The sequence below is a fragment of the Ursus americanus genome, chromosome 24, assembly GCF_024610735.1.
Source record: "Ursus americanus isolate L20-20 chromosome 24, mUrsAme1.1.p, whole genome shotgun sequence".
Taxonomy (NCBI): Eukaryota; Metazoa; Chordata; class Mammalia; order Carnivora; family Ursidae; genus Ursus; species Ursus americanus.
In genome coordinates, this window is record NC_142150.1 from 32,440,611 (window position 1) to 32,452,962 (window position 12,352).

Consider the following 12,352-nt stretch of genomic DNA (forward strand, 5'->3'; position numbering starts at 1 on the left):
GGAGAGTAGCCATGATATGCAAGTGCCTCTTAACCTGGATGTTATTCTTCTTCTGTTTGCAGATCAGGCAAACTGCTGGCAGGGATGGCATGCAAATCCCCTCTGCTCCCATTCTGTGCTCATGGGTGGACATGAGGACTCCATTGTAGTGCTCCTTTCCTCAGAACCCTTCTCAACAGTTCATTCCAGAAAGCCACTGCTAAGTGACTAGAGTTGGCAGTTGATATAAAGTATTTCTCCATAGGTGGATACCTCCATTCCCCTTTATTGAATCTCTGGCTACTTTAAAGTATTTAATAATACTTTTTCTCCTCCTCAATTCTGTCTGACCTCTCACTACCACCTTCAACAAATTTTGAATTTTGTGTTCTTAGCGACGCTAGAAACACAGAAGATAATTTTTCATGTGACGCACCAACTTCTTAATGACTACTGTTTCACTTTACACTGGCCTGAGACAAATTTTTCTTTCCCATATTTGTAGACTCTACATGTTCCTTCTGGCAGCTTTGAGCTTTCCCTTGGAAATCATGCTAAACCAAACCTTTGTAACTGAGTTTGTCCTCCTGGGGCTTTCACAGAATCCTAGTGCTCAGAAAATAGTATTTGTTGTGTTTTTGTTTAGCTATATTGCAACTGTGGGGGGCAACTTGCTAATTGTGGTGACCATCAGCAGCAGCCCAGCACTCCTGGGCTCCCCCATGTACTTCTTCTTGGCTTTCTTGTTCTTCCTGGATGCCTGCTTCTCCACTGTCATTGCCCCCAAGATGCTTGTGGATTCCCTCTATGAGAGGAAAACCATTTCCTTTGGAGGTTGCATGACCCAACTCTTTGCTGAACACTTCTTTGCTGGGGTGGAGGTCATTGTCCTCACAACCATGGCCTATGACTGCTATGTGGCCATTTGTAAGCCCCTCCACTACACAACCATCATGAACTGGAGACTCTGTGGCATTCTGATGGGTATAGCCTGGATTGGGGGGGGGCGGTTTCTGCATTCCACGATACAAATTCTCTTTACTTTCCAGCTTTCTTCTGTGGCCCCAATGTCATTGATCACTTCAGGTGTGATTTGTACCCATTACTGGAACTTGCCTGCACTGACACTCACATCTTTGGCCTTTTGGTGGTCGCCAACAGTGGGTCTATCTGCATCATAATCTTCTCTTTGTTGTTTGTCTCCTGTGTTGTCCTCTTGCTCTCTCTGAGAACCCATAGTCCTGAAGGGCAGAGGAAAGCTCTCTCCACCTGCGGATCTCACATTGCTATTGTGGCTTTGTTCTTTGTCCCCTGCATATTTGTGTATGCAAGACCCCCATCTGCTTACTCCCTTGACAAAATGATGGCTGTATTTTACATCATTCTAACTCCCTTGCTCAATCCTTTGATGTGCACTTTCAGGAATAGGGAATGAAAAATGCCATAAAGAAAGTGTGGAACAGACTAATGGTGGTTTGTAGTGACAAATGAAACATTAAAGTTTAAAGAATTGTGAAGAGTAAAAGTCAAATTTTCTAGAGAGAAGCTTTGTTTGTTTGGGCCTCTTTGATAGCAACTTATGTAATGCAAAGACACACACACACACACACACACACACACAAAACCAAAAACCAAGCAAAAAAAAAAAAACACAAAAAGCAAAAAAAACCAAACGAACACACAAAAGAACACACACACACACACACACACACACACACACACACACACACACAAAGAAAACCAAAATCAAAAACACAAAAACCCAGTAATATGGGGCCTGGAAAATAGTTCCACATTTATAACACTTGTCACCTCGGATTTGGTCATTCAGTATCTTCACGGTAAATTAAAAAGAGCTGGAGATTATGTTTACTTAAAATCTAAGATTCAGTAAATGATTGTAAAGAGAAATTACCCATCAGACCTCTTGCCACTGGCTTTGGTAAATATTTCTGGAGGAATGGCAAAAATATCTTAGAGATTAGAAACAGAAACTTACACTCTTTCAAGTGAAAAGAAGCTTATGTGTAGGGCCCTGATCTCCATGGTTGATGAAGACAACAGTCAGGACTGAAGAGTAGAAGAGTACAAGTATTCTCAGAACCTGAGCTGTAGGAGTCCCTACATCATAAGACTATGTTCCGAAAAGAGCAACTCACACCTTGGATTTCATGACCCCATTTCCCCATCTCTCTTATTTATTTATTTTTTATTTCTCAAGAGATGTTATTACTTTCTGAAATGCCGATATAATTTATTCAATTTTCTTATTTTTCATTTTTCGTGGAGCCTCCTCTCATGGACTGTGAGTTCTGTGTGAGGCAGGGATTTTTTTTCTCTCTCTTTGGTTCATGATGTATCATTAGCATCTAGAACAGCCTGATGTAGGAGTTCAGTAGATATCTGTTGAATAAGTGAATAAATGAGGTATCTTCCCATATTCACATTTAAGCCTATCTTTAACATTAACACACTACAGTGTCAAGTTTGGCAAAGGAATGTGAATGTAGTTATTGCTGATATTAGATCTTGGTAATGGTCACATAGACATACATACATATAAATATATACACATATATACATATATAAATTCAAATAGAAAATAAAGCCATTGTTCTCTATGCACTTTCTCATTCTTCACTCTCTATCCCTCCTTCCATTCTCTGCAACAATAAATCTTGCTCTCAGTGACCTGACTTATAATTGCAAAGTATTTCTGGTCCCATTAAAATAATTTATTGCCTCAAAATTGCATTGTATTATTTGGGTTTATACAGCCATTTCTGAATTATTCATTGGAAAACTTACCTTAGTAAGATACAACTTTAAATGAGCAGAGTTTAAATCAGGGCCTTGACTGATGTTAAGGTGAAGTAAGAGGTGGCTCAAACTAGTAGAAAACTCACTTGGCATTTGTTCTATTTCCACGGTTACCATGATGGAATGAGCATAGTCAAGTGCATTCAGCAAATCCTGGCATTGCTTTGACAGAAGCTGGAGTCCAGATGTCCTCCAGTCCTTTGATCTACAAGAAATTTAATAAGCACTAAAGGTCATTTGGCACAGAGATTGAAGAAACTTCAAGTGATCATTGACTCAGCTTCTTGCCTTTGGCCACTCTGGGATCTCCTTGGAAACCACCCTCCAAAATTTTCCCAGCAGAACTGGAGAGCTTAATCATTCCTTCAGAAGTCAGGAGTTCATTTAGGGCTTTTGGATTGGAAAGTTTAATGCAGGGGGTCATTCATTCCCTTTCTTGTTTTCCAGGCCACGAAATCTTATGACATTACTGTGCACATCATATGGATGTAAAAATGATTTCGACTTATATTTAGAAGATGTGGATTCTAGGCTCAGTTCTGTTACTAATTAGCTGTGGGAACTTTGTGAGGTATTTCACTTCTCTGGTTCTCAATACCTCATGTTTAAGTAGGATTAATATAAAACACACGAGTATTTCTTCTGTGCTTTCTCTGAGCCAAGGATTCATTCTTTTCCTGTGTTATATATTTTAAGTTTTACAGAAATATTTTATAGGTAGATCTTCATATTCCCATTTAATTGATGGGGAAGCTTAGTTTCTAAGACCTTAAGTGACACCCCAAAAACCTTCCTGAGGATTCTTCCAGTCCATTTGTAATAAAAGTGGCCAGGTGTTGGGGTGTGATTTTCTCTCAGGTGTTTCTGTGAGATACCAGGCCTTGTTGGCTACCAGTAGACCTTTCAGCAAGAGTGCAAAGCATTGTGCAGTCATTTGTGGGATCCTCTCACCTCCATTCCTATCTCCACCTTCTGTCCTTGCCCTGTACCCTGGACAGCTCACCTCATCCACTTTGAAGGTGTCTAGCAGACAGTGACACACATGGCAGGTAATTTTTGGACCAGAGTGCTGAGTAGTAACATGATTTGCCATGTTAAAACTAATTTTTAATGCAATCTTCATCATCTTTAACAGCTTATAACCATTCACAAGCAACTTTCTCTCTGGTAAGTGAAAGGGCACATATCTTTTTTTTTTAAAGATTTTCTCTATCATCTTCTACTATCTAAATATCATCTATCATCTATCTATCTATCATCTATCTATCTACCTATCATCTATCTATTTATTTATTTGAGAGGGATGATAGAAGAGCATCAGGGGAAAGAACAGAGGGATACAGACAAGCAGACTCTGTGCTTAGTGCTGAGTCTGACTCAAGGTCCATGACCAAAGGACCATGACCAAAGGACCATGACCAAAGGAGCCAAAATCAAGAGTCAGAGGCTTAACTGACTGAGCTACCCAGGAACCCCAGGAAGGGCACTTACTTTAAAAAGAAAAAGAAAAAACTGAGGGCTTCAGAGGGGAGGGCAGTGGGGGACTGGGATAGGCAGGTGATAGATATTAAGGAGGGCACGTATTGCATGGTGCACTGGGTGTTATATGCAAATAATGAATCATGGAACATTACATCAAAAACTAAGGATATACTGTATGGTGACTAATATAACATAATAAAAATTATTATTAAAAAAATAACATACAGAAGACATGTATTCAAAAATTCTTTCCCTTTCCTTCTTTTCTATCTTCCTCTCTACATTGACAAAGGAACAGAGGTAAGACTAGGAATGGGAGAACTGAACATTAATGTTAAAAATAAAGAAACTAGGGTGCCTGAGGGGCAGAGTCAGTTGAGTGTCTGACTCTTGATTTCAGCTCAGGTCATGATCTCAAGGTCTTGAGATTGAGCCCTGTGTGGGGCTCCATGCTAGGCACGGAGCCGGCTTGAGATTCTCTCTCTCCCTGTGCCCCTCCTGTCCACAGCTCATGTGCTTTCTTTCTTTCTAAAAAATATATAAGAAAGAAGAAAGGAGGAAAGAAGAGAGAGAACGGAAGGAAGGAAGGGAGGAAGGAAGGAAGGAAAGAAGAAAGAAAGAATGAAAGAAAGAGAGAGAGAGAGAGGGAGAGAAAGAAAGAAAGAAAGAAAGAAAGAAAGAAAGAAAGAAAGAAAGAAAAAATTTTATTACCAGTTGAATTTTACTAAGAGAGAATTGGAAATTAATGTGAGAAACTTGCTCAAGATCACATAACCGATAATGGTGGGGGCAGGTCTCATGTCTGTCTACCTGACATACTTCATCTATCTGAGCCTTTAACTGGCTTCAACAACTTTCCACTTCTACATGAGATGGGCTTAAGCAAAGCCTATGGAAAAGTGAACAGACTTTCCTGTCCTGCAGTTCACAGTGAGTTGAAGCTAAGTAATTGGCCCCAAAGCATGTGTTTGCCCATGGAACATCTGAACAGGGTAGCACATTGGATATCCTTTGGGACTGGGTTGGTAGTAATGGTTTTCCTGGAGGTCCTGAGGCTGGAAGACTGCCTTAGGCATTTGTAAACTTGTGTAAGAATTGCCATAAATATGCAATGCTGTAAGAACAAATCAGTTACCTCCTGTGTTTTCCAAAAGAGGAGCTCTGAGAAGAGAAGCAGTTTCAGAGGCATTTCTCTCTCAGAGAACGAGGTTTCTTCCACAATGTTTTGAGGAACTGAATTCGGAAATTTCTCTTTTTCATGACCCTCTCCCCTGCTCCAATCTAGACCTTGTTGTTTTTGTCTAACTTAGTGCTTTGTAGGAGGAACTGTGTGATGTATGGCCACATGGAGAGTCCCCTTTCTCCAGAAACTCTACATCCCGTCCCCTCCTGTGATAAAAACATTGATAAATCTCAATGAAATACAGTGTGCAAGTTTTATTCAGGCTTACTACAATTTATCTTCTAGCTATATTGGAGTTGAAGATATGAAGAAATGTACTGTATTGGAAGTCATTTATTTCCTCCGAAGCAAATAGGTAAGTTTTCAGTTGTCTGAGATAATTTCTTCACATTGCCTCTTCAAGACTGATCTGATGGAATCTATACTCAGAGTGTCTTCTAACAAATGATGAAATTCCTGCACAATGTTTCCACACATGAAAGGTTAAGGTGGTCCAGATCTCCCAAGCCTTTCCTGGCCTCAGCACAAAGCTTTCCTACCTTTCAAATCACCTCTGCTTAATGTAGGGCTGGGGTAGAACAACTGCAGCATGGCATTGAGGCCAAAGTGGCAGAAGTTTCTATCTTGGGGAGTCCCCTGATTTGAAAAGTTTTAGGTCAGTAGTGATGTTTCTTGGATGGAGTATAAGAAAGGAGTGCACTTTCTATACAATTGGGTTTTTAAGACCTTTGTTAACCCCTTGCTCATGACCCACAACTGCAACTTCTGTCTGGTTTCGGGGTGAGGGATCATGTGGTAGGTCCGGAAGAAAGAAGCTGAACTCTCTGATGAAAGCTTGGGTCAAGTGACCTTCTCCAATGTTTTTTGCTCACCTCCCTTCTTTTGTATGTCTTTTGTATCTTATTCCCTAACACACCTCTCCCTGGTGTCTGCTCACTCTCACTCTCCTCTCTCCTGTTCTGACTGTATTTTCTCTTTGCCCTGTCTTCCTCTTCACCGTTATTCATTTGGGTATCTAGTTTTCCCTCTACCTCACCATGCAGTTACAGAACCTGATTTTTGGAGTCAGGACCAGGAGTTAAGATATCAGTGGGCATCCTTCTCTAATGGCCCAGAGTTTGTCTTCTCTTGGATGCAATCTATGTGATGATAGGAATTTGAGGTTTTATATGCTGTGGAGGGAGAATGCTAGAGAGAGATGCTAGCTGGTAGCATCCCATTCTAGTTCTAGCCTGACTTTACTGTGCGTGGTGAAACTTACTGTCTCCCAGCTGAAACTCTGTATATAGATTTCTCTTTACACAAAGCAAGAGGACACACCTACCTTGCAAGAAAATATGCAGGTCAAATGAAACAACAAAAGAAGAACATTGTTTGAATGATGTTTGAAGATTTTAGAAGAAGAATAATATATAGTATAGGTCTTACTCAATTGTGTGTATAATATCTATATCTATATAATATGTATATATACTTAATAGACTCATATTAATATAAGAGTTAGAATCACAACCCTATTGAACCTGGAAAACCAAGGGGAGACTGTTGGTACTAATATAATGTGAACTGTAAAATTTCAAGAGGTAAAATAAAAAATTAAGTATTAAGGAAGAGAAAAAGCATGCTCTATTACTGAGATGTTACCTGAAAGATACAGAGATAGATAGGATGGTGTGGGAGTGTGAGGAAATGATGACTGAATTTAGTGATAGAACACAGTGGTGGTGTCGATATCACATAATGTATACATCTTGTAAGTGCTACTTTCTTGTCTTAATGCTCCCAAATATTCTTTTTGCTTATTTAAAATAAAATAAAATGGAACAACATCACCTGGCTTTCATGGTTGTCCATTATCTGGCCCCAAATTTCTCTGTTACAACCTTTTAATTTAATGATAGGATAGTTTTATGGAGATCATCTCTATGTTAAAATGAAGCTAAGTATGTTTTTCCTTATATAATATTTTATTGAGTCTTTTCATCTAATTGAACCTCTCTTCACAAGCAAGCCCTCCCTCATGTAGGTTTCATCCCTTTTCAGGAACCAAATTTGTCTTTTGAAAAAAAAATATATATATATATTTTTTTTGAGAGAGAGAATATATATATATATATATATATTTTTTTTTTTTTTTTGAGAGAGAGAATGAGCTGGGGAAGGGGGAGAGGGAGAGAATACCCAAGCAGGCTTCTGATGAGCATGGAGCCCAACAGGAGAGCTTGATCCCAAGATCCATTAGATCAGAAACTGTTCTGAAACAAAAAGTCAGGGGCTTAACTGACTGAGCCACCCAGGTGCCGAAGGAATTTGCTGTTTCACAAAAAAGTAATCATTAATTTCTTTTCTTTTCTATACCTGTCAGAGATCATTGGAACTGCCAATCAGAGCTTGTAGTTATAACATCTCTAGTTTATCATACTACACTAATATTATTTTAGCTGGATGGCAAATAAATTCTATGTTTTAGTTAGATCCAGTATAAACTTACGGAATACTTGAGTTTCAGAGAAGTGTGTTGGGAACTCCAGTTTACATATTTAAAGCCCTTACTTCATTTCTTGTCATTTTTGAAACTTCACCAATAAACCAATTCATATTCAAGGGAACTTTGTACTTTTGAAACCAAAATTCACTTGGTATTATCACATAGAGTTGAGTCTAATTCTTAAGTCGTTAATGATCTTATCTAGAGGCATGTTATCCCTCCAACTTGTTTGTAAAGAGGTTGAGGATATATTTCTATGCCCCATTACATAGATGGCAGATATGAGTATGTACTTAGTACATATTGGTGATTGATTTGATGGTGTTATTGATTCATTGATGGATTGTTGATTTATCAGAAAAAGAGTTTCTCAAAACTCATTCTCAAATACATTCTAGATCATTTGACACCAATATTAAAAGTTACAGAAATATTGTGAGACAGAATAAAGATAAATTGTAGTAATTTCTTAAATTGACATGAGAAGGTAAAATTATGGCTAACATGAACCTCAATTTGTGGAAGTAATTTCTTCTTAAAGCATAATCCAAGCAAGATACTCAAAGGGTCAGGATAGTAGGTGCAAACTGGTGACAAATGAGGAAATGTGTTTTTTTAAAAAAGAGTCTCAAAGTGTATATGTTTTAAAATTAGAAAGGGATATTATTTTTTAGTAATGGAGCTGCATATACATTATATTCACACATACACATAAGGATATACTCAATTGTGTATCTGTTAGAGTGTCTAATTGTCAAATGAAGAAAAAGCTTCAAGACATTAAAGTGATCTGATCAAGATCATACAGCAAAGTCATTAGTTCTCAGAATTCGGCAGAGCTCACCATTGCTTGAGAGCTTTGTTACCCCTGAAAATCTTGGTCCACATAGGAAGACCTTCAGTTAATGGTCATAGTTAATGCCTGGACATTGGCATTAAAAAAATAAATACATTTTCTCAAGTGATTTCAATATACGAAAACCTGAGAGCCATTGGTTTATGTGTTGATGGAATTAGAGCTATAAACATGCAATTCTGAATCCAGTTTCACTGCTATTACCAAGTCACTATTTCCCAATTTTCTCTGCAGATGAACAATTTCTACATTCACTGTAGCCATGGAGTGGAATAGCAGTGTGAATGAGTTCATTCTGTTTGGGTTAACACAGAATGTGCTAAAGGAGAAAGTCGTGTTTGTGGTCTTCTTGTTTCTCTACCTCGCAACTCTGATGGCAAATTTACTGATTGTGATGACCATAAGATACAGCCGGACACTTGGGAGCCCCATGTACTTCTTCCTTTCCTACTTGTCCTTTTCTGATGCCTGTTTCTCAACAACCACTGCTCCTAGGTTGATAGTAGATTCTGTATCTGAGAAGAAAGTCATCTCCTACAACGAGTGCATGATCCAGATTTTTACATTTCACTTCTTTGGGTGCATGGAGATCTTGGTGCTTGTCCTCATGTCCTTAGATCGCTATGTGGCCATTTGTAAGCCCCTGCGGTACACAACGATCATGAGCCAGCATGTCTGTGGCACAATGGTGAATGTGGCCTGGGTGGTATCTTGTATCCATTCTTCTTCACAGATTTTCTTGGCTTTGAAACTACCATTCTGTGGACCCAATGTTATCGATAATTATTTCTGTGATATGCCAACTTTGTTGAACCTTGCATGCATGGACACTCATATAATCAATTTACTCATAGTTTTTAATAGTGGGGCTATCTGCATGGTAAGTTTCATAGTCCTGCTTACCTCTTACATTTTCATCTTGCGTTCTCTGAATAGCCAGAGTGCAGAAGGAAGAAAGAAAGCCCTCTCTACCTGCACATCCCACATTATCGTTGTCATCTTATTCTTTGTTCCATGTATATTTACATATATTCGTCCTGTAACTACATTTCCAGTGGACAAGATGGTGGCTGTGTTTTACACTATTGGGACACCTGTGCTCAACCCTCTGATTTACACGCTGAGAAACGCAGAAGTGAAAAATGCCATGTGGAATTTATGGTGCAAGAAACTCTGACTTGCAATGGGAAAAAACAGAGGACTCCAATTTTAAATTCTGTAACAGTTTACATAAATTTGGATTGATAGAAAAGGGAAAATGTTTTCATCCCAACATGGACAATTGAACCCTCTCCCAGTAGGACATTTGGAGACATAGGCAGAATAACCACAGAGCACAGACCCGTTCATTTTGAATCAATATCACAGAGTGAGACAATATCAAATACAGTAGTATTTGTGGGAAGATAAGCCCATTCCTCCCTTCTGTCTTAGTAGCAGCTTGTGATCCAGCTTCTGTTGCATCTATGCTTTACCTCCCTCCTTTGCACATTACTCTGGTTTGTGTTTCTCTTTTCCATGTTTCTGGCCTGGTTTGAAGACTTGGTCCCTAATTTTGACTGAACTATTCTGTTGGCAGATCAGTTTTGACACCACTGAATCTGGATCTTATCTTTTCTGACTCAGTGGTGAATAGCCCAAAGTCACTACAAGAAACTGATGATCCCACAGGAGCACACATATCAACCAATTAAGCCTCTCTTTGGTGCTTGTCTTCCCTTTGTAACATCTGTAAAAATTGGCCATTTTTTTTAATTGTCTCTTGAGCATGTAGAAGGAGATACCTCATGATCTTCTATTCAAATAGTATAATTCTAGTTATAACACATATGTTCATTGTAATCATCCACGATTTCTATGTACTTTAATAGCTTTCTTCTTTGTTTATCATGTTTCTCATTTTTTGTTCATATTCTTAGTTTCATATACATTTGTAATAGAAGTCCATGGCTATTTCCCAAATTGTTGGTTGGTGAATGGGGACAATTTTATCCAATTATGAGAGTTATAATATAAAAACCAACACCTCTTAGATAAGATCATACATATGAGAAAAGCAGCAACCAACAGAAAATAGAGCTAATGATAAAATATTTCTTCCAAAAGGGAAGATGCAAGGAAGTGTTTCACTGACTAGTGGGTAGGATTGCTTGGTTGCCCGGCATAGCATGTACACTTCTGGGTTGGGAGAAATGTCTCAGGCTATCGCTTCTTGAATTCTACCTTTATTAAGCAAACTTTGACTGGTAATTTGTCTTCCTATAGAGATTTTCCTTCCTAGAGAAGTATTGACTAGTGACTAGAATAAGCCAGTCAACAAAGGAAATTTGTGTGTAAAACAGTTGTGCAGCTCTAATGGGTAAATGAACAAGGAGGTTAACAACTTTGAAAGTTGGTATTAATAATCATAATGAAAGTAACCATTCCAATTGCAGGGAGTTCAGATGGGCATCTCCCATGCTTTGTACACACTGAATTATTTAGGCTTCATAGAAACCCTACAGAGTAGGTTACTTTACTCTTAAGGTTTACAGGTGAAAAAAATCAAGCACAGAGATATCAAGGGGCTTGTTAAATATGGCACGTTGTGGGCAGCAGGTGGGGTATGAATCTAGGCTGTGTGGCTTCACCCTCTATGCACTAGGTGCTAACAGATGTGCTCACCTACCTCTCTGCTCTGCTTTAGAATAGCTGCATCTCAGGGAATCTGGCTTAGAACCTGTCTTTCTTCAGTTAAAGTTACAGTTCGACTCTTAACATAATTATGAATTTTTCACTACCAGTCTATCCTTCAGGAATTTGTGCTCCTGTCTCTGCAGATGATTTGTATTCTTCTAATAGCAATAACAAAGTGCCTTACATAATGAATAATTTCATCTACATTTATCTTAAAACTCATATAAATAATTACAAACAGGGGAGCATTTTGTCCATTAACTGCAGGTAATTGTGATTCAATATTTAAAACAAAAGATAATTATAAAATTATGATAGAATTAAATAGTATAATTTTAAAATGTGTTGAAAAGAGACTAAATCAAAATGGGGAGATTGACAACTTGGACTATATGAAAAGAAAAACGTCACAGAAAAAGAGAAGTGTAATTTTATTAGTGAAAAAGGCAGAGGCTGGGACTTACATAGTTCTTACTTAGGCAATTATTATGCAATATTATGGAATTACATTCTTATTTATTATGCACAACTCCAAATATCCTACTTATTACTTACTCATATGAGCCAGATCTTTTTCTCATTTTATCTGCAAAGGTACCATGATTATGTTTAAAACTGCTCTCCCACATGAGTAAATAGTGGAGCTGGGATTTGAACTCAAGGCAACTGACTCTAGTAACTGTATTTTTGGCCAAGAATGTAATTATTTTGCTAGATAAATGGCTATTCCAGATGAAATATCAAGATTGCAAAATATAAACTGACAAAAGATGACAAATCCTCAGAAGAGCAATATTTTCATTAAAAAACAGTAATAAAAATGTAAAACATAGTTTGTAATAAGAAGTATAAGCCACATTGAGATATC

At 38.1% G+C, this 12,352-nt stretch overlaps 1 protein-coding gene and 1 pseudogene across 1 annotated transcript; both read left to right on the top strand.

The window, feature by feature from the left end:
* The first annotated feature begins 428 nt into the window (after positions 1 to 428).
* Positions 429 to 1,470, top strand: LOC123785174 (olfactory receptor 4C15-like; annotated as a pseudogene).
* A 7,600-nt stretch (positions 1,471 to 9,070) lies between these two features.
* On the top strand, positions 9,071 to 9,985 carry LOC123785175 (olfactory receptor 4C11-like). The gene has a single exon (XM_045786888.2). It carries the CDS (start codon positions 9,071 to 9,073, stop codon positions 9,983 to 9,985), a length of 915 nt encoding a protein of 304 aa, XP_045642844.1.
* The last annotated feature ends 2,367 nt before the right edge of the window (positions 9,986 to 12,352 follow it).

Coding starts and splice junctions, on each gene's coding strand:
- LOC123785175 (XM_045786888.2), top strand. CDS start 9,071: ATGGAGTGGAATAGCAGTGTGAATGAGTTCATTCTGTTTGGGTTAACA.